General features: G+C 45.6%; 10 protein-coding genes across 10 annotated transcripts; 8 read left to right on the forward strand and 2 right to left on the reverse strand.

The window, feature by feature from the left end:
• Positions 1-745: 745 nt before the first annotated feature.
• VTP01DRAFT_4539 (uncharacterized protein) lies at positions 746-1,295 on the forward strand (the record flags this gene model as incomplete). The annotated part of the gene is made up of 2 exons (XM_069383231.1): positions 746-1,095; positions 1,160-1,295. The coding sequence occupies 2 exons, from the start codon at positions 746-748 to the stop codon at positions 1,293-1,295; spliced, it is 486 nt and encodes a 161-aa protein (XP_069243953.1).
• A 368-nt stretch (positions 1,296-1,663) lies between these two features.
• Positions 1,664-2,770, reverse strand: VTP01DRAFT_4540 (uncharacterized protein; the record flags this gene model as incomplete). Its single annotated transcript, XM_069383233.1, has 3 exons — positions 1,664-2,072; positions 2,180-2,495; positions 2,554-2,770. The coding sequence occupies 3 exons, from the start codon at positions 2,768-2,770 to the stop codon at positions 1,664-1,666; spliced, it is 942 nt and encodes a 313-aa protein (XP_069243954.1).
• A 304-nt stretch (positions 2,771-3,074) lies between these two features.
• Positions 3,075-4,609, forward strand: VTP01DRAFT_4541 (uncharacterized protein; the record flags this gene model as incomplete). The annotated part of the gene is made up of 3 exons (XM_069383234.1): positions 3,075-3,397; positions 3,473-3,645; positions 3,720-4,609. 3 exons carry the CDS (start codon positions 3,075-3,077, stop codon positions 4,607-4,609), a joined length of 1,386 nt encoding a protein of 461 aa, XP_069243955.1.
• A 666-nt stretch (positions 4,610-5,275) lies between these two features.
• VTP01DRAFT_4542 (uncharacterized protein) lies at positions 5,276-7,023 on the forward strand (the record flags this gene model as incomplete). The annotated part of the gene is made up of 5 exons (XM_069383235.1): positions 5,276-5,484; positions 5,545-5,658; positions 5,723-5,911; positions 5,968-6,370; positions 6,436-7,023. 5 exons carry the CDS (start codon positions 5,276-5,278, stop codon positions 7,021-7,023), a joined length of 1,503 nt encoding a protein of 500 aa, XP_069243956.1.
• Positions 7,024-8,203: 1,180 nt separating this feature from the next.
• Positions 8,204-9,837, forward strand: VTP01DRAFT_4543 (uncharacterized protein; the record flags this gene model as incomplete). Its single annotated transcript, XM_069383236.1, has 6 exons — positions 8,204-8,568; positions 8,766-8,895; positions 8,983-9,129; positions 9,193-9,514; positions 9,607-9,707; positions 9,772-9,837. The coding sequence occupies 6 exons, from the start codon at positions 8,204-8,206 to the stop codon at positions 9,835-9,837; spliced, it is 1,131 nt and encodes a 376-aa protein (XP_069243957.1).
• Positions 9,838-10,459: 622 nt separating this feature from the next.
• On the forward strand, positions 10,460-11,162 carry VTP01DRAFT_4544 (uncharacterized protein; the record flags this gene model as incomplete). The annotated part of the gene is made up of 3 exons (XM_069383237.1): positions 10,460-10,568; positions 10,634-10,791; positions 10,854-11,162. The coding sequence occupies 3 exons, from the start codon at positions 10,460-10,462 to the stop codon at positions 11,160-11,162; spliced, it is 576 nt and encodes a 191-aa protein (XP_069243958.1).
• Positions 11,163-11,341: 179 nt separating this feature from the next.
• Positions 11,342-12,326, forward strand: VTP01DRAFT_4545 (uncharacterized protein; the record flags this gene model as incomplete). The annotated part of the gene is made up of 4 exons (XM_069383238.1): positions 11,342-11,362; positions 11,428-11,550; positions 11,610-11,769; positions 11,866-12,326. The coding sequence occupies 4 exons, from the start codon at positions 11,342-11,344 to the stop codon at positions 12,324-12,326; spliced, it is 765 nt and encodes a 254-aa protein (XP_069243959.1).
• A 322-nt stretch (positions 12,327-12,648) lies between these two features.
• VTP01DRAFT_4546 (uncharacterized protein) lies at positions 12,649-14,477 on the forward strand (the record flags this gene model as incomplete). Its single annotated transcript, XM_069383239.1, has 4 exons — positions 12,649-12,667; positions 12,735-13,348; positions 13,426-13,599; positions 13,665-14,477. The coding sequence occupies 4 exons, from the start codon at positions 12,649-12,651 to the stop codon at positions 14,475-14,477; spliced, it is 1,620 nt and encodes a 539-aa protein (XP_069243960.1).
• Positions 14,478-14,609: 132 nt separating this feature from the next.
• On the reverse strand, positions 14,610-17,176 carry VTP01DRAFT_4547 (uncharacterized protein; the record flags this gene model as incomplete). Its single annotated transcript, XM_069383240.1, has 12 exons — positions 14,610-14,734; positions 14,791-14,961; positions 15,021-15,332; positions 15,398-15,532; positions 15,587-15,715; positions 15,773-16,066; positions 16,129-16,272; positions 16,332-16,469; positions 16,527-16,655; positions 16,712-16,843; positions 16,905-17,042; positions 17,107-17,176. The coding sequence occupies 12 exons, from the start codon at positions 17,174-17,176 to the stop codon at positions 14,610-14,612; spliced, it is 1,917 nt and encodes a 638-aa protein (XP_069243961.1).
• Positions 17,177-17,993: 817 nt separating this feature from the next.
• On the forward strand, positions 17,994-19,616 carry VTP01DRAFT_4548 (uncharacterized protein; the record flags this gene model as incomplete). Its single annotated transcript, XM_069383241.1, has 4 exons — positions 17,994-18,009; positions 18,109-18,464; positions 18,538-18,711; positions 18,780-19,616. 4 exons carry the CDS (start codon positions 17,994-17,996, stop codon positions 19,614-19,616), a joined length of 1,383 nt encoding a protein of 460 aa, XP_069243962.1.
• Positions 19,617-19,730: the final 114 nt, after the last annotated feature.

The raw sequence follows: 19,730 nt of genomic DNA on the forward strand, positions 1-19,730 counted from the left end.
TCTGATCGGCCATCGCTCTTGCGAGTTCGATTATGCAAATACTGCGTGGATGAACTTAGCGTTTCAAGAGCATACTGCTCTTCGTCGACGACGTAGTCCATGGGCTCAGGTCTGCCGGATTCGTCGAAGGCATTGCCTTGCCCATCTTCATAAAAAGAACTGGATGTTCATCTTGTAATCTGAAATTTCAACCATACGATGTGGCAGGAAGGAGGAAAGCTCGGCTAACAATGTTTACATGCTTTACATACTATTGGAGGTGCTAAGCTTTGTACGACAATATCTCCGGAAGATGCGACATCTGATTTGTTAGCGCTGCGAACTCTATTTTTGGAAAATGCAACATTCCACACTTGGGAGAATGCAATTTATGGAAAGAGTGTATTATATACCGACTTGAAGCCGGGATTCCAAGCTAACCAGTGGCTAGGCAGTTTCTACGGAGACGGAAACCTTTTTTAAATAACTTGTAATTTATCCCCAGAAAAAATGAATGAATCGTTCTTTCTTGCAAATTTCAAGTGGTCAATGGGAAAATTTATATGATATTATGATACTTCTCATAGTTTCTCTGTCTGACAAGACATATAAGTATGTCTTGTATTGCGGAGACGTAGCTTTAGATTCGGAACAGTTCCAGCCAATCGGGATGATCGACAATGCAAAATTTCTCTTGAATCCAAAGAAAAGCGCATTGTGTTTGCAACGTTATTCATCTATTTCACTTTAACACTTTGCTTCTATCATGTCGACTCTAAATGCATCGTGTTTGTGCGGCTGTATCAAAATTACGCTCACCGGGAATCCAATCAAGTGTATGACATGTCACTGCATCGACTGTCAAAAGAACGCAGGAGGTCCATATCAGACCAATGCAATGTTCCCAACATCAGCTGTGAACGTGTCAGATCCTCACGGATACGCTAAAGTGTACACTGTCCCTGGATCCCAGGTCGGCAGCGGTTTCGAGAAGCGGAAATGGTTCTGTGGCAACTGCGGATGTACACTGTTCACGCGGCCCATGAAGTTCAAGGGCCAAAAGACTGTATTCAAAACCGGTCTCCTGGATGCATCGTCGCCGGAAGGAGGATCAGGGTGAGTCCTATCCACACAAAAGAGATCAAGGAAAAATAATAATAAGAAATTGTTACCATACTAGACTTGAATTGCTCGCACCAACCTCAGAGCTGTATACCAAGGATCGCGCGTACTTTGTCAAGCCTATCGAGGGTGCCGCCCAATTTGAAGGTGCTGCCCCTCCTCCACCGCCTCTTCCTTCAGCTGCTGCACCTTGAGCAAATAAATATTTAACCAGATGTGCAGTAAATGAGTAACAAAGCAGTTTCAACTCCACCAATGTCTTTTTCTTTACCGATGTTTTTTGTGAATTATTTAATGAGTTTTACTCAAGATGCTTTTCTTCAGGACCTTTCCAGACCAATATGTACGCCACCGTTGACACTTTACAATTTAGGCAAATTAGGGCGACGCATGGACATGTAAACATTCCTGCAAGTGAAAATTTTTGTGGAATGTTGCACCACGATTTTTATTTACGGAGGATAATCAAATAAGGAAAAAATGGGTAGACATTTCATAATGTACGCAAATAATATTTGTTTCTTTATTAGACGAAGAGTAGGCGGAGAACAAGGTGGCAGATTTACAAGGTCTCAGAGTGGTAAAGGCCCAAGTTGCAGACGAGAGGTTTGTCGCTGAACGAGAAGAGGTAAGAATTATCTACTTTGCTGTGATGTACAACCCAACTCCATGCAGGCACCGCAAATGTGTCGCTGCGTGTCCAGTTAAGCACAGCTGTGTTTCCCTTGTCGTCTGTTATCTCAGAGTATCCGGTGCCGTCGTAAACATGGAACACTTCCGAGCATGTTTCTCGTCGCTTAGGAGAAGCTTGGCTGCTGGCAACACGCTCGGCTTCGGCACCAATAATCTTGGAAAGCGGAGAGCCGTCAGCCTTGGTGTACTCGTAACGAGCATACGGAGCACTTAAGTCACTATCCAGAGCTCTTTGCACAGCACCCCAGGAGAATTTTTGCTTGCTGTTTTCCACAGGTCTAAAAGAATAAAGAATGAATCAACTTAATGTTACGTCTACTACTACTACTACTACTACTACTACTACTACGACGACGACGACGACGACTAAGATGACGGGACTTACGTGCTTGGGTGCCGTGGATCGGCGTAATGCTCTGCAAAGTTGACAGGAATGTATTGGAAGATGGGAAGATCCAAGCCATCAAGCCAGATCATCGGCTTGTCTCCTTCATGGCCGTGATCGTGCCAGATCCAGGATGGTGTGAGGATAACATCGCCGCGCTCCATGTAAATCTTTTCGCCTTCAACTGCAGTGAAACCTCGCTCTCCTTCGATGATGAAACGCAGCGCAAAGGCACGGTGGCGGTGCGCAGGTGCAACTTCGCCGGGATTGATAAGCTGAAGACCGGCATACAGTGTATCAGTGGTGCAAGGTGCCTCTATATCTCGAGTCAATTCACTTGGGAGCAGTATTGCAGCAAATTTTTATCTTTTTACCTCTAGCCGGGTTCACCAGCATGAGAACTCTGCGCTCAGCCTCATCTGCTTTGATGCGTTCTCCTGCTTCCAGCAACGCAGGTTTGAGCTTCTGGTATTCCCAGACATGGGGCACGCTCTTGGGCGAAGGTCGAGGCGGCACCATCGCGTTCATGACTGTCCACAGAGGCTCAGCTTCAATGCCTCTGTATTTTTCGAGAAAGTCCAAATTGGTCATGTTCGTTTCAGTTGAAAAAATATATGTCTTTCTAAAACAACCCATTTCTTCTTTTATATATCAACTACATTGCTGCTGAAGTTGCGCAGCGCTGGTTACCACGGTTCGGATGTTGCTGTTATTGGTCAGTGATCCTTTGGGTCGCCCGGGGAGAAATGCGGACGAATGGGATCAATTTCCGTAATTAACACTTCTCCACCTTTTCCCCCACACAGTTATATCCGCATTGGGCCAATATAAATATATGCAGGAATTTTTTTCTGCGACTTTGGATTTTTCCTCCTTCACGATAATAACAATAACAATGGTTTCCAAGAAGAACAATGACGTTGTACTTGATGTTCTCATTGCTGGCGGTGGACTGGGCGGCCTCGCCGCTGCCATTGCTATGCGACGTGCTGGTCACAAAGTCACAGTGCTTGAGGCAGCCTCCGCACTCAGCGAGATTGGTGCTGGTATCCAGGTTCCTCCAAACACTTCGAGAATTCTCGATGCATGGGATCTTTTGGAAAGATTCAAGACCAAGGTCGTCTGGCCATCGGCGATCAACATGCGCAGATACAGTACCGGAGAAGTTATTGGCTCCACTCCTTTGAAGCCTAAAATGACACAAGTCTATGGTTATCCGTAAGCTTTACATACGTCGTCTAGTCGAGTATGAAGACGATTCAGAAGGAGCTCACTCGTAAGATTCCTTCTCAGATACTTGCTCATTCATCGCGCAGACTACCAGCAATTGCTTTTCGACGCTGCTAACGAGCTGGGTGCCAACATTATCCTCAACGCACGCGTCGAGTCTGTCGATGACAATGCCATTTCTATCAAGACAGCAGATGGCAAGGTTTACAAGGGTGACCTGATTATCGGTGCTGATGGTAAATAATGGAATGTTGCAACAAGAACAACGTTGCTTATCATAGCAATAATATCTTCTGTTCTTCCCTTCAAGGTATTCGATCCAAGACTCGACTTGCTGTCATGCCAGACGAAGTTGTAGAACCTAGAGCTTCCACCAACTGCGCGTATCGTGCGACTGTTCCCGCTGCTGTTATGCGTGCCGACCCTGTGGTTTCTCACCTGATGAACGATCCCAACTCCAACTGCTGGATCGGATATCGTCGCCACGTTATGGCATATCCCATCCGCAACGGTGAGCTCTACAACCTTGTCATGTCGCATCCTGGTCACACCTCCGAACTCGGCAAATGGAACGAACCCAGCAATCTGGAAGAAATGAAGTGGCACTACCGCAAGTTTGACCCTGTTATCCAGCGAGTGCTATCCAAGGTGACCAGCTGCTTGAAATGGACGTTGGCCGACTTGCCCGTGTTGAGCAACTGGATCAGCCCGAGCGGTCGTGTCTGCGTGATTGGCGACGCTGCGCACGCCATGTTGCCTTACCTCGCTCAAGGTGCAGCAACCGCCGTTGAAGACGGTGCCACGTTGGGTGTCCTATTCTCAGATGTCAAGTCCGTCGATGATATCCCTTTCCTCTTGAACCTTTACGAGAAGATCCGCCGGCCTCGCTGTGAAAAGATCCAAAAAGGCGCTTACGAAAACAGTGATATCTGGCACATGCCTGACGGTGACGACCAAATTGCACGCGACAAAGCCATGAAAGCAGATGATGTTCTTGTCAACAAAGAATCTGCACCAGAGGTCCGCGAAGTCAAGAAACTCGCTCCCCTTACCAACCCGAACCAATGGTCTGATGGTAACTTTCAGCCGTGGCTGTTTGGCCACGATGCTATCAAGGTCGCCAAAATACGATTGACAGAGGCTAGAAACTCTTCTACCAGCAACGGCAACGGTGAGCTGTATGCTACTAGCAGCATCTAAAAATAGAAACATAGGACAAGTTATATGCATAAGCACCTTCAACACCGCTGTACACAACATCCACCACGTCGTTCTTCCTCTTAAATAGATTTGTATGCATTACTGGCTTTTCCAATTACGGTATTGTGAACCCTTAACCCTCTGAACGTTTGTATCCCTCCACATATACAAATAAAGACAATAGTTCTCCTTCATTCATTTTACAGTCAATATCTCTTCTTCACACCAGCAGTTTGGACGAAGGTGACACGAACAAAAGTCTAATCGTATTTTCATCAAAGTTGAATGCACGGGAAGAAGATTAGGCAAAGGCACCAACTACTACCAGTCCCGACAGATGTCTTTGTCTCTCAATAATGCATGAAATTTAGTTAACAGCTTGATCGTCGACTGTGCTGCTTTGTGTCCTGCTATTTTCCCCTTTCCCAGTCCAAAAATGGATTGTGGGGAAATTTTTTGCGGGTGTAGTCCCTTTGTTGGAAGGTAGGAAGCACTTGCCATTTCGAGCATGCTCTTGGGAATTTCCAGGATCTGATGGATGTGGGAATCACGGAAATCTATCCAGTTGGGTCTTGTATCTGGGTGCAAGCCGGAATGATGGATGATTTTGTATATATTGCACGGCAAGTTTGTCGTTCGCGTCCTTCAGGGTCAATCTAGTACATCATGTCCGAGAAGAAAGCAGCAAGCATACACATTGTCGACGTCAAGAGAGATAATGATGAGGAGAAGTCGATAGACACGGCAACAGGCAGCCAACCACCAATATCCCTTGATGACATTGAACCGCAGGTGGAAGCAAAGATTAGATGGAAATACGATCTTCGTGTACTACCCATCGCGATCTTGATATACCTAATGTCATTCATTGACAGGTAATAAAATGAGATCGTTCACGTTTATATAATTGCTCATATATAACTGTCATGTACAAGGTCGAATATGGGGAACGCAAAGGTGCTGGGCATGTCGGAAGACTTGGTATTGACAGGAGATCGATTCAATATCACTCTGACGGCTTTCTTCATTACCTATGTCATCTTCGAAGTGTAATAACTCTTTGCAATCGTATGGATGCTGACAAGTTTATATGTCACTGATGTCTTCTTATAGACCTACCAATATCCTCTGCAAAAAATTTGGACCCAAGATATGGCTATCATTTATCACCTTTTGCTTTGGCCTGATAACCATGTGCATTGCGTTTTGTGAATCGTTTGCTGGCCTGACAGCAGCTCGTGTATTGCTTGGTGTAGCCGAAGCTGGCATTATGCCTGGCATCTCGTATATGCTTTCAACCTTGTAAGTATAAAGCGAGTGTCATGGGGTTCGAGCTTACCTTAACCTGATAAATTTAGCTACCGTCGACACGAACTTGTTACTCGTGTTGGTATGTATGCTTCCTTTGCTGCTTTGGCAGGAGCGTTTGGTGGTCTTTTGGCAACAGGTCTCAGCATGATCCCTTCGTGGGGCATTATCCACACGTGGCGCAATATATTTTTCTTTGAAGGCATCTTGACAATGATTGTTGGTGTCATCTGCTACATCTTTTTACCGAATAGCCCTGAAACAGCGACGTTCTTGACGGAGACAGAGCGATTTGTCGCATCGCATCGAATCCGTCTAGAAAATCTCACAAACAAGCAAGAAAAGTTGAAGAAGCATCACTTTAAGCTAGCCATGAAGAATTTCTACACGGTCGTATCTGCCATCGGTCTATTTTGTTCTCTTCTTGCAATGAATTCAATTGCACTCTTCATGGTAAATGTTATATTTTATTTCGGATCAAAAGTTGGGGAATTAAACCTATCTCAACGTAAATGTAGCCAACGCTGTTGAATTCCATGGGCTATGATAGCATCAAGTCGCAACTCATGACGGTACCACCTTACGCCGTGGGCACTGTCGTTTGCGTAGCATTAGCATATCTATCTGATCGTTTCAAGACACGCGGGATCATACAGCTGGGCGCTTCCGGTCCGCTTGTCGTGATTGCATTTGTAGTTTTGCTTTCCGTGGAGAACACCGGCCCTAAATACATAGCACTGTTTCTTGGCGCATCGGGCGCTTTCACCGGCAGTCCCATTTTCGTTGGCTGGCTTGTGGAGAACACGGCGGGACCCATGGTCAAGGCAATCGCGAGCGGCTTCCAGGTGTCTCTTGGAACTATCGGTGGTCTTGTAGCGACATGGACGTATATCTCATCGCAAGCACCTGAATACAAAGCTGGTCACATTATTAACCTGTGCTCCGGCTGTGTCGTCATCATCTCGGCTACCTTGCTCACCATCAACATGCGGTGGGAGAACAGGCAACGTGCGCTAGGGAAGCGTGATCATCTTTTGGAAGGCAGGACCCTGGAAGAGATTGCAGAGCTTGGTCATACTCACCCGCACTTTCGCTATACTCCATAAGCTGCTTATCTTTTCATCTCATCTCTTGTGATATTTCAAATGTAAATCCATGTCCCACCTTTTGTGTATATCCAGAGCGCATTGCGTCGTGCGGTTGCTTATATGTATAAAAATGTTATCTTAATAATCGAAGCACGGATTCCTGTGGCTGTGTCCAACTTGTCGTAACTTCGCCCCACAGTAGGATGCTGGTTTATAGAATTTTTCAGCCTTGTAGGTCATTCTTCCTTTTTCAAACCTACATTGAGAAGAGGAGAAGACCGATGAGATTGATAATCATCCTCGAGGAGCATTGTGGTATATCCCGCTTTAAATCACACGAGCTGATAGCATGGAACATCACCAGAAATGTATGACGTTTTAGGAAATGTCCGAATGGAACAATCGGGCAAAGAGGGATTACATGTGGGATCTGCCGCCAAATTCTAATGAAAGAGCAGCAACAAGTCAGCAGGAAATCCACGTGCTAGTAAGCAAAAAGGAAATCAAGAAACAAAAACTGCTCTATGTGACATGATAAGTCATGGGTCAAGTGCTGTGCTTACTCTTCATCGATATAACGAGAAAAACGTTGATGATCCTTCCATCCAATGCAAAGCCCAGATCAGAAACATGCCGCCCAAGATGACCTTTTCATTGTTATTGGAGAAAGCGGAAAAGGATTATTACAGCTTTTCCAAGACAACATATTGCCACCGACTACCTTCAATATTTGGTGCTATGAAACGAGCATACACTGAATTTCCAATCATTATTTCTATGGAAGCATGGAACTATTTTCTTTTCCTTTTTTTGATTCGCAAAATCGGATCAAAGGGAAACCTTTCCTGAAACGAAACCGAAAAATCCCGGTGCGCACTAGTTTTTAAAGTTTTTGAAAAGGTTAATACCATAAGAGGTAGATGAGGTAAAAAAGCCTGGTTAGTAAAAGAAAAAGTTTTGGCCCTACTTTCCCAACAGAGACAGAGAAACGAGAGAGAGAGCAGTCAATAGCTGGGACTGAATTTCACACGTGACGAATCGCAAAGAGGTTCTGCATCTCCATCCGCTCTCTTGTTTCTTTCAGAAAGAGATCGCCGCCTGGTTGGGCTATCCTTCTTTCTCTTGTTCTTGTTCTTGTTATTTACAATACTGCTTGCCCCCTTTCCTTTTTTCGGGTAGCTTTTTTTTCTTTCCTTCAATGGCGATACCCATAGATCATCCGGCGGCACACCACTCTCGTCGACACTCGCAGTCAACGGCAATGTCGACATCGTTTGCGGCGGGTACCCTCACAGTTCCGCAGAACCGCACTCGATCGCATTCAACATCATCCGTCCCTCCATCATCCTGCACGCCGACGCTCGCGGCGCACCTGTTTGCGTCTGTAAACTCAAAGATCAAAGAGATTGAAGATGCAGACTCGACTGGATTCTTGCGGTACATGGACGACCAAGTGCACGAGACTTGGGATACCGCCAAAGCAGCTGTCGTCGGTGCACAGCGTCTGTTACAATTTCACGAGCTGCCGAAGGAGTGGCAGGAAAACGAATATGTGTTGTCCGGGTAAGTGGAACCCCTGGTATTTTTTTCTTTCGTTGCAGCAGCTGCTGAAAACCTCCCCCCATATCCCTTTATTTACTTTCTCCTCTCCTCCCCACTGGCCTTCTCCCCCCTCCCCCAAACTCCTCTCTTTTATTCAAAATTTTTGACGGCTGCACCCCCCAACCAACGCCCGTTTACTGAGACATATTGTTACCTAGGTATCGCTTCTACAAGGACAGCCGGGATTGTCTAAAATCCATCTTCATGTTGCACAATGAAACTTTGAATATCTGGAGTCACTTGCTGGGATTCATCTTTTTCGCTGGTCTGAGTGCGTTCTCGTTCAACGTAAGAAAATTGGGGGTGATGTGGTCGGAAATCGGCATGGCAGTAACGTGGTCATCCAAACTCACATACGTAAAACAAACATATTAGAGACACTTTCCAGAAGCTAATCTAAACGACCGCATCATATTCATGACATTCTGCCTGGCAGCATTGAAATGTCTGTTCTGTTCTTCTGTTTACCATACCTTTATTTGCCATTCTCATCACACTATTAAATCGTTCACGGCGACTCTGGTAAGTTTGAGATAATTGCTACTGCTGATTTCCAGCATATTTACTTATGTTCCACAATTTCAGGATTACATTGGTATTTCCATCCTTATCACAGCATCAGTGCTTGTCACAGAATACTATGGATTCTATTGTCGGCCGGAAGCCAGGACGCGCTACATGATCTTTACCACTCTTGTTGGCAGCGCTGGGATCGTTATGCCGTTCTTCAAGAGATGGGACACAAAGGCGTGGCGGCCTGTGCGCGTCAGTGTGTTTTTGGCCATGGCGTTCTCGAGCATAGTTCCTGTACTGCATCTCGTGTGCCGCAACGGCTTTGTGCGTTCTCTTGGATTTTTCCATCTGGCTCTTATCAGTGTCGTGATGTACCTCTGTGGCGTCGTTGTCTGTAAGTTAACAGTGGGGAGGGGGGGAGAAAAAACTAGGGATGAAAAAGCTTCCGTTAGGTGTTTATTGGCTAAAAATTAATTCGACTTATAGATGTAAAGCGCTTTCCTGAGAAACTGTTCCCTGGCAAGTTCGACTTTGCAGGCATGACGAGCCATGCCATCTGGCACGTATTCGTCTGCTTCGGTATTTATGTAAGTGTACTGTTCCAATAAAAGTAGGGGATATGTCTTATTCATTTCGAACGTCTTTTTCTAGTTCCATTACCTAGCCTCCCTCCACTTTTACACCCACCGGTTCTCTTACGGGTGTATGATTGCATAAGCACGTTTCCTTGCTACGAAGATCACCATCAAACCATTTTATATTCACATCATTCTGCCATCCTCCTCCTCCGCGCCACCACCTTGTCATCATCATTCAGCCACGATATAGAAGAAAAAGGAAAACATCGGGGTCAAGGGCCCTCGCCCTTGCCCTTTGCATCTCGGAACCGGCTTGACTGGTGTCCTACTCCTTGCGAACCTTCTCCGTTAGATCATTTTCCCTATATATCCCGTTGGAGAAGAGAAGATTAAAAGTTTATATATCAACAACAAAGAATGGAAAAGATCCCGCATTTTAAGGGTCAAGCTGTGAATCAAATTTTTGGGAACTTTGCATAGTTTCTCGTTATGTAGCAATCGATAGCTAAACACAAATGCAAAGGACTGGTTTCCCGTTTTCAAAAAGTTCTATGAATAAGAGGCGGGGATGTTGGGTTACAAAAGACGTTGTTGTATATCTGGTTCACAGAGATGCTCTCGTTGTTGTCCCATGTAAAGGTGAATAGAATTCTTCGCCCATTTTCAAATACTGTTTACAATCTACTCTGTATCCTCACAACAGCACTCGGTATTTATACGGTTACAGCTTTTAGATTCACAAAGTACTTCTTGTAAGTAGAATGTTTTTCAAAAAGGCCGCTGTCTTGCTATCCTTTGCTCTCGGTGCATTTGCGCTTGATCCTACCAAAATCAAGGCCGACCTCAGCAACGCCAAAATCATTCCAGATGGTAACTCTTAGAGGACACCCTGTGAACAATATCTGTCTCCGTAAGCTAAACGCGATTATCTTCAGTGTTGGATGACTTTGATGTTGCCAGCGAGCTCCGAATTACTTACCACATGACAAAACAGCTCAAAATGGGCACGCCCATGACTGCAGACGAGACTGAATCGCCCCCGCACGTGTGGTTCCCAAAAACGAACGAAGAGTCCCAGTATACCTTGGTCATGGTAAAAACCAGTATCTCAAACTTGTGCTGCACAGAACTAGTTGTTAACAATTCTACGTTTAGTTTGACGCTGACAGCAGCAAGCCTTTGACCCGCCAGTGGATTGTAACCAACATTGATGGTCAGAAACCTGGAACATCCGTCGCTGATATGTCTGACCTTCATCAGTACACTCGATACGAGCCAGTACCAAAGGACAGCGAACCGCATCGTTACGTCTTTACACTCTTTGAACAAAGTGCTGTCAACCAAACCTTTGTGCCACCTATCAAGGATTTGCCGCAAGATCGAACCGGTTTTGACGTCAAAGAGTTTGCTACGAAAAACAATTTGAGACCGGTAACTGCTATTTACATGAGCGTTCAGAACTAGTCGTCGTCTCTTTGATACATATACATAAAAACTTCTTGTTCAAAACACAGTGGTTTCTTACTTTGGACTAGCTCGCTGACTCATCGCATTCTGTAAATGTCGGACGTGGGTTACACGCTTTATAATCATTTCCATCTGATAATTTATCTCGCTGCTATTTATTACTTGATCTACACAGAATGGCTGAAGAGATCGTGCTGGTAACTATCATCGATCATATTATGCGTAAATAGGAATACATACACACCTAACGGCATTGTCACAGCATTGGTACCCCATTTCACCTTTTGCGCAAAAGGTTGCGTTTTGCTTGAACTACAAAAATGTCGATTACAAGACGGTCGAAATTTCCCCTATTGAGCCTCGCCCGCTTCGCCGTCCCTCGACGGTGGCTACCGCAAAACACCCATATTGCAAATTGGCAACAAGGTCTACTGCGATTCAAAGCGCATCATTGCCGAGATTGAGCGTCGATTTCCTGAGCCATCACTGTACCCGTTGACTAAGTCAGGTCAGCCGACGCTTGCACTGTGCCAAGCACTTTCCCACTGGACAGACAACAAGCTGTTTATGGCCTTTCCAACGCAGTTCCCGCTTGAACTGATGCGTGAAATTTGCCGGCAACGCCGACAGGTTTGATCTCGAAAAATCCAAGGTGCTCGGTCCGTTACTACGAGTCGAACTCCACGCTCAACTCTTGCAGGCACAGGCCTTGATTGGGTGACAAACCGTGGGTTCTTGAAACGGAAACATTGTCGGCTGCAGATTTCCACGCAGCCTTTGTCACGCTGTTTGACGCATGAATGGATGCAAAAGCACGTGCTGGAGCTCGTCGAGCACTTTGAGCGTGTCGAGCAAGCCGTCAACTTCGATAGAACCCAGGAAATGCCACAGATCACAGCAGAGGAGGCGCTTGAAATAGCTAAAAGATCAACTGTCGCTTACTCGGTCTCAAACCCCACGTCCTGCACGCCTGCCTTGAAGGTCGGCCAGATAGTATCTGTTACTCCTCTGGATACCGGAAGAGTACCCGCTGTTGGAAAACTCTTGTCAATGACTTTGGATGAAGTTGTTCTGGAACGGCAATGTGAACAAACGGGTATCACTGCGTATATCCATTTCCCAGTAATCAGTTTCACTGTTGCCCCTGTACCCAAGTTGTAATCATATCCTTCCATTGTATTCAAGTATCCAAATATACACGTAAACCGATATCTCGAGATACTGCTTTGTTGAGGAATCTTTATGCATTTGATAATTCTTTCTATTCACTAGGCTAAAACTAAAACTCGTCATCTTCAGATCAGATGCAACTGCAACAAAGGTTGCGGTGATAAATTAAAATATGGATGTACGAGGACTTTTCACCTGATTACGTCAAGAAAAAAAAAAACTGTCGTCAACGGAGGAGAAAACAATGCTTTCTGTGCTTTAAAAAAACAAGGCACTGATCTTGCTATCGGATCCTTTTCTTTCCTGCTTCTAAATGTCGACAGAACGAAAATGTAAGATAAATAGCAAATCCCTCCATCCAAATGCTTATACGTATTTTCTTCTTGGACAATAAATCAGTGAAGCGACACAAATCAGCATCACCGACACCAACGGAAACCTGGTTTTCTGGCATTGAAGCGAAACGAGCTCGTTCCTCAGAAGTCGCTGACGATAGCATCATCATCCCGTATGCAGCTCCCAGCTGTGATCCACCGGAACACACAAGGATAAAAAGACAAATGTCACCATCATTGTCATTATCTGCAGAGCAGGAGCCGACCAAGCGAGCACGAGTTTCTTCTTCGGCAGCAGGCAACGAGGATGACAATAATCTGATATTACCCTTCAGTAACCTCAGTATACCCGCAACGAGAGCGGCCAAGAAGCGTCAAATTTCTCCTCCTCCACCATCATCGACTGAGGATACATTTCCTGAAACAAAGCGCGTACACGTCTCCTCCTCCTCCGGTGAAAACGTTCCCAAACATGACAAAATTCCTACCCCTGTGGTGCCTCTGGAAAAACCTGGCCGTGTGTTTGTATTTGGAACAGGCGATGCCGGTCAACTCGGCTTGGGGGATGAGATAGACGAAAGAAGAAAACCGACGCCTGTTAGAACTCTCGATAAAGAGGAGATTGTAGACATTGTTTGTGGGGGACTGCATACTCTAGCGATATCAAAGGATGGCAAGGTAAGCTACAACAGCGATGTATATATATTCAAACGGCCTTGCTTACGTTTAGATCTGCTGCTTCTATTTATACATAGCTTTGGAGTTGGGGCTGCAACGACGAAGGCGCACTTGGCAGATCCGGTCAAGAAAGCTGGCCTCACTTGGTAGAAAACTTGTGCGGGATCAAAGTAGTCAAGGCTGCATGCGGCGACTCGATTTCAATGGCATTGTCGGACAAGGGCAAACTATACTGCTGGGGCACGTTTCGAGTAAGTCGCGCGAATGTATAGATAGGAGACCTCGAAATACAAATGACAACAAACTTTATGTCCAGTACAGTAGAGGACGTCTTGGTTTCTCAGCTACCAAGCAAGTTCAAAAGCTGCCTGTGCTCTTTGAACCCCTAGAAAATGAAACCATTGTCGACATAGCTGCTGGTGCCGACCACTGTCTTGCATTAACGGAGGAAGGCTATGTGTATAGCTGGGGAAACAACGAGCAGTTCCAGCTAGGACGCAACTTCCAGGGCTGCGAAAGGGATGGCTTGGTGCCTGAAAAAATCGATGGGCTTGAACGTATCAAAGCAATCGGATGCGGATCGTTTCATTCGTTTGCCCTTTCGTCGAGCACCGGTGACCTCGTCGTCTGGGGCCTAAACAACCATCAACAATGCGGGTTACCAACAATGAAGGCTAGCGTCGTGGACACTTGCAGATCCGTAAACAAACCAACCATCGTAACCAGTCTACCAAAACAAAAAGATAGCAGCATCAAATCGATGCTCGGAGGCGAACATCACTCTTTCGTGCGCATGGCCAACGGTGATATCTATGCATTTGGTCGAGCCGATTTTTCACAGCTAGGTCTTGAAACGACAGCAGGTGCCGATATTGCCACGCCAACGCGTGTAACTGGACTGAAGGATATCGTTCAAATTGATAGCGGGACCTACCATGCGCTTGCCGTCGATCACATGGGACGAGTGTTCACTTGGGGCTTTGGCGAAATGCTGGCTCTTGGAACTGGCACCGAGGACGATGTTTGCCAGCCTTATCTTTTAGATAGCAAGAGACTTGACGGTTACAAGGTCCTGAGTGTAGCGGCGGGCGCACAGCATTCTGTGATCTTGGCTTGTCGTCACCAATAAAGTTGTTCCCAGCATTGCAGCTTTAAAGTATCGCTTTGATGCATGCTTTCAAAATATGCTGCCTCGGGCATACATATCTATGTAGAGAGAGCAAATACACATTCAAGTATTCGATCCTTTTAATGCCTTTATTTACGCACTCAGCGCAGCAACGGCCTTTTGTGCAAAAGATGAGACTTTGGAATTTGCATTTATCACAGATTCCAACTTGTCTAAGCAGCTTTGCTTTAGTTTTTCTCGACTCTGTGCATCTTCCGCTACGTGCAACTTGTCAGTAAAAGTCGTTGACTGGAGATTTGCTTGTAATTCTTACCACGAGATGCAGCTCTTGCAAGGCTTTCCAAGAGAACACATGCGTTGCATTGTATTTCCACAGGAACTTGACTGTTATCCTGCGATGTTGCAACTTCTGCGACTACCTCCACAAATGGGCGTTGTTCGTCCTTATTTCCATCACATCCCAAACTGATAACTTTTGGTAATGCTAAATATAAAACGTGAGATTTGCATATTACACCGTTCTAGTGTAGTTTAAGAACATACCTGCTCTGACAGATTCATCATATTCAGCGAATACCAAGGTAAGCGCAATGATACCGTCGTTCTTCAAAACAATAAACGTAGAAGTCTTCACCATTTCTGCAATGGGCAAGATGATGTCCGGTTGTACTAGTCGCTGCTTTACATCTCCAGCATTCGGGTGAAGCCAAATGGATTTGATCAGGTTGGTCAATACCCGTGTTGCTTCGCTCTTGGCAGCGGGATCATCGACGCGGTCAAGGAATCCGAGGACTAAATCAAGTACTACGACGTCGTTTGCAGCTTTTTCCGTCAATAATTGCTTTGTGTTGTCATCTACAAATCAAGATATTAGCCAAAGATTTTTTAATGTATCAAAACAAAATCTCTAATCATCTTACATTCATTAGCACACAATAGTTTAATGATGCCTATTACCAGGAATTGATTCCTTTTCAGCATATCTTTGGATGTATCGAGCATCGGAGCCAGCTTGGTAACTGCACCGGCCTTTCCGATAATTGCCTTGTTGTTTTCTGTACAACTAATGTCAGAACTTTTCTTAAAAGATAGTCATTTCCTCAGCTTACTTGGCAGACAAAGATGCTTAAGGCAGCAAAGTACAGCATACTGTGTGGTAGCATTTTCGTACGACTGGAAGGTATTCAGGAGAATTTTGTGCAAGCTGTGACGCTGGACAAGCTGAGTGCAGTGGGAGTCTGCATCGTGTATTCATCAGTGCGTTGAAATTTAGATTTCCTTGTTTCCCTATCTACCTGATCGTGCAAGGTTTCCCAGCGCATAGATTGCACACTGGATCAGACTCTCGTCGCTCGATGCAACCCAGTTCAAGAAACGCTGCACAAGTGCTTGGTCGTTGAACAATGGTTCCATTTTTTCGTCCGGTGATGTACAAAACACGACAACCTTTGTTATCGTCCTCGAAATTTCTTTGAATCTTTGCTTCTCTTCCTCGTCAGTATATACTTCCAGCAACGATCCGGAACGTTCGACGAGCTCCAAAAGCGTCTGAAAGCAATGTGAGTCAACCAAGGCGATTTCTAGACTATCTACAAAATGGGGGCTTATTACCTTGATGTGTAAATTTTTGAAAACTTAACCAATTGCTTACCGTTTTCTGCTACAGCATGTAGCAAAATCGTCGTCAAACTCTCCAACAGTTCCAAATCGTCCGACGGGCTGCTGTCGTATCCGTATTTCACGAATTTTACGATATGTTCTACATCTTCTAGCTTGAATGCATTGCGTGAAGAATCTAAAGGAGGGAATGACTTAACGCCTGCTTCCTATTCCATATCTTCATTTTCCCCATACCATCCTCTATTACATTATCGAGAACCTTGACGGCCATGTTTATGATATGTTCCTCTTCTTTTTCCATGCGAGCTGGATCCAACAATCTTGTCAAACGTTGCACGCCACCGTTTTCATGAATACTCTTTTGTATCGGTTCTATATGACCATGAACTTTGATATTTATACTTCGTACAGCTCCGATGGTATCCTTACCGTAGCCCATGCTGCTGTTTAGAAGGAATCCACAGGTCGTCAAGACAAGTGCGGAATTTTCAGTGTTATCGAGATACTTTATCACAATCGGTAAAATGCCAGCACTTTCCACTCGTTTTCTGTTTTCCTCTGTACAATAATGTGAGCAGGTCACAACGATTACTGCGATCCAATAGTATACACACCGTGATCAAAACACGCATTTCCAAGCACACGCAAAGTTTGTCTCTGAAACTCGGCAGTGCAATGCTGTGTTTTAAGCAAGGACGCAAAGCTTTGTATGATCCCTGATTCACCGAGAGGCGTTCGCACGGACTCTGGTGGCAACGAGCACATAAGAGTTTGATTGGTGATATATCCGTGATTTATCCTTTTTACCGTTACGAGCAGCGTTCGCTAACGCTTCTGCAAGCACGCACGCAGCATCCCACGTTTTATTGTCTCTGGGGTTGGCCTCGATTGCGCCTTGCACGGCCTTGATCTCGTTGGCAGCTACCTCGATACCTTGTACAGGATCTTCAAAGTATGCGGCTATCGTTTTAGCTTAACTGGCATTCCGGGATTCCCCAACGCAGTGTACCTATCGTTAGTTGTTGGACGGCCGTTTGCAGCTGCTGCTCCACTGAAATGTCTGCTGCCGCTGCTGTCATCAATTGAAGGTCTCGTTGAGCGTTGGAACCTGCGCGACTTTCTTGTGTCACCACCTCATCTCAGGGCACTCCGCATCCGAGATCTGAATTCGCAGTAAGGCAGGCGCATTTACAAAGAGTCCTTAGTGGATGAATGACGTATGAACAGCTAACCATCAGTATTAGATTGAAACAAAATATATCGTAGCTTTCCACTATTGTCACATATCACATCTATCAGGTATGAAATTGCTTCCCATGAAGTACAGAAAAGAGCAGGGTTTTCACACGCATGCAATGCATACGCTCTGTGCCAGATGAAAGAAAAGGCCGTCTGTTGGAGAGTTTACAGAGGTAATGAATCTAAAAACATAGTCTAGTTTACCTTCACACTCAAACCATACATACATATTTTGCCTCGTAGTACGACTATATTGTATACATAAATGGAGTCGCATATAGCTATAACCAGTCAAATACAGTACATAGCATCGTGTCTTTTCCACATGTTGAGCTTCAAAGAAGCACAGTAGATAAACAAATAGTACGTGTCACATTGTTGCAGCGTTTACGTCGCAAACAACTGGCAACAATTGTCATTTAAGAGTCCTCATTATATGCTACTTCCCCGTTGTTCTCGTCACAAAGGAGCATGTATGACTATAAAAACTTGCAGAATTTCTCTTTTACGTGAGAGAAAAATACTGGAGGGCCACGGCAGCAAAGATCCGAGTGTGAAGCCAGTCTGGCTCGGCGGGCTCAAAGATTTTTTTTTACAACCTGATCAAGTCCGGTCGACAACGCGTTTTTTTCCTTTCTCACAACAACACTTTTATCCATGTCACAAAGAAGTCGTAAGTAAACCAAACGCTGTTGTTGCACTGCCAATGATGTCAGTGAAGCATCGGTTGTACTAAAAAATGTTGGCTTGTTTCTCTCGCTCGGCCCTACAGTAAAGCGGCAAAACACTGCCAGCTCAGTTGAAGAAGGAGGCGAACCCATGGATGCCTCTCCGAAGCGACAGCGTACACGCATCTTGAATGGCGCCGACGGCCGCAGCCATCACCCTGCCCCCATCACGAGACAGTCGTCGTCGCGCTCGTTACATGACAAGATCCCTCTTCCTCTCGCACCAGAACATCCCGGCCACATTTTCGTCTTTGGAAGCGGCGACACTGGTCAGCTCGGCTTGGGCGACGAAATGCTTACCAGAAAGAAGCCTATGCCTCTCAAGGTCCTCGATGACAAAGAAATTGTAGACATTGTATGTGGTGGGATGCATACGTTGGCAATCACACGGGAAGGCAAGGTAAAAGGAAAAACGTATAGTTGTCTTCGCGTGTATGTAGGTTTTTCTTACAAAGATATATACTCTTTATTAGCTTTGGAGCTGGGGATGCAACGACCAACGAGCACTCGGTCGATCCGGCGAAGAATACGAGCCTGGCCCGGTAGAAAACCTTGAAAACATCAAGATTATCAAAGCTGCTTGCGGTGACTCGATCTCGATGGCCCTATCCGATCAAGGAAAGCTCTTCTGCTGGGGTACTTATCGAGTAAGTAGGGAGAAGATATCTAGTGATATATAACTAGCAGTCTGCTAAAACTCTCTCAACAACCCTAGTCATCCGAAGGCGCTCTTGGCTTCTCCAAGGAGCAAAGTGTCCAGTCCGTGCCTGCAATTTTTGAACCTTTGAAGAACGAAAAGATTGTTGACATTGCAGCTGGATCCGATCACTGTCTTGCATTGACTGCTGATGGTTTTGTATATGGGTGGGGCAACGGACAGCAATCCCAACTTGGTCGACGAATCATCGAGCGTCGAAAGAAAAATGGCCTGATTCCCGAAAGACTTGCACTCAAACACATCAAGGCCATCGGATGCGGATCATATCACTCTTTCGCATTGTCAGTAACCGGAGAGCTCTACGTTTGGGGTCTCAATAACTACCAGCAGTGCGGCCTGTGGACAGAGGAGGACTACAGAACTCCGGACGTCGTGACCACTCCCACAGTCATTACCAGCTTGCTTGGCAAAGGCGATATCAAGTCTGTAGTTGCGGGTGAGCACCACTCGCTTGTTTTGATGGAATCCGGCGAAGTTTACGCATTCGGTCGCGCCGATTCGTCCCAGCTTGGTCTTACAGAATCAGAAATCGAACAGTTACGAGTTCACGAGCGAAACGGTTCGGCTCACAAGAAAGCCGTCGGCATTCCGACTCGTATCTCCACGTTGAGCAATGTGATCCAGATTGATAGCGGAAGCAACCACGCCATCGCTGTTGACAACAAAGGCCAAGCGTTTACATGGGGTTTTGGTGAAATGATGGCTCTCGGCACCGGCGACGAAGACGACGTTACCCAGCCCACCCTCTTGACTGGTCAGAAACTTGAAGGGCACAAGGTATTACGGGTAGCAGCTGGTGCACAACACACGGTGGTTCTCGCTACACCAGAGTAATTTGGATGTTTTTCCCAGAAGACAACAACAATAACAAGACCCCCATTCCAACTTGAATGTGCCCCTCACACACACTGTCCAACTCACCAACACACACATTTCCCACTTGTAGCT

Source organism: Rhizomucor pusillus (assembly GCF_041956525.1).
Source record: "Rhizomucor pusillus strain CBS 183.67 unplaced genomic scaffold VTP01scaffold_2, whole genome shotgun sequence".
Lineage (NCBI taxonomy): Eukaryota > Fungi > Mucoromycota > Mucoromycetes > Mucorales > Lichtheimiaceae > Rhizomucor > Rhizomucor pusillus.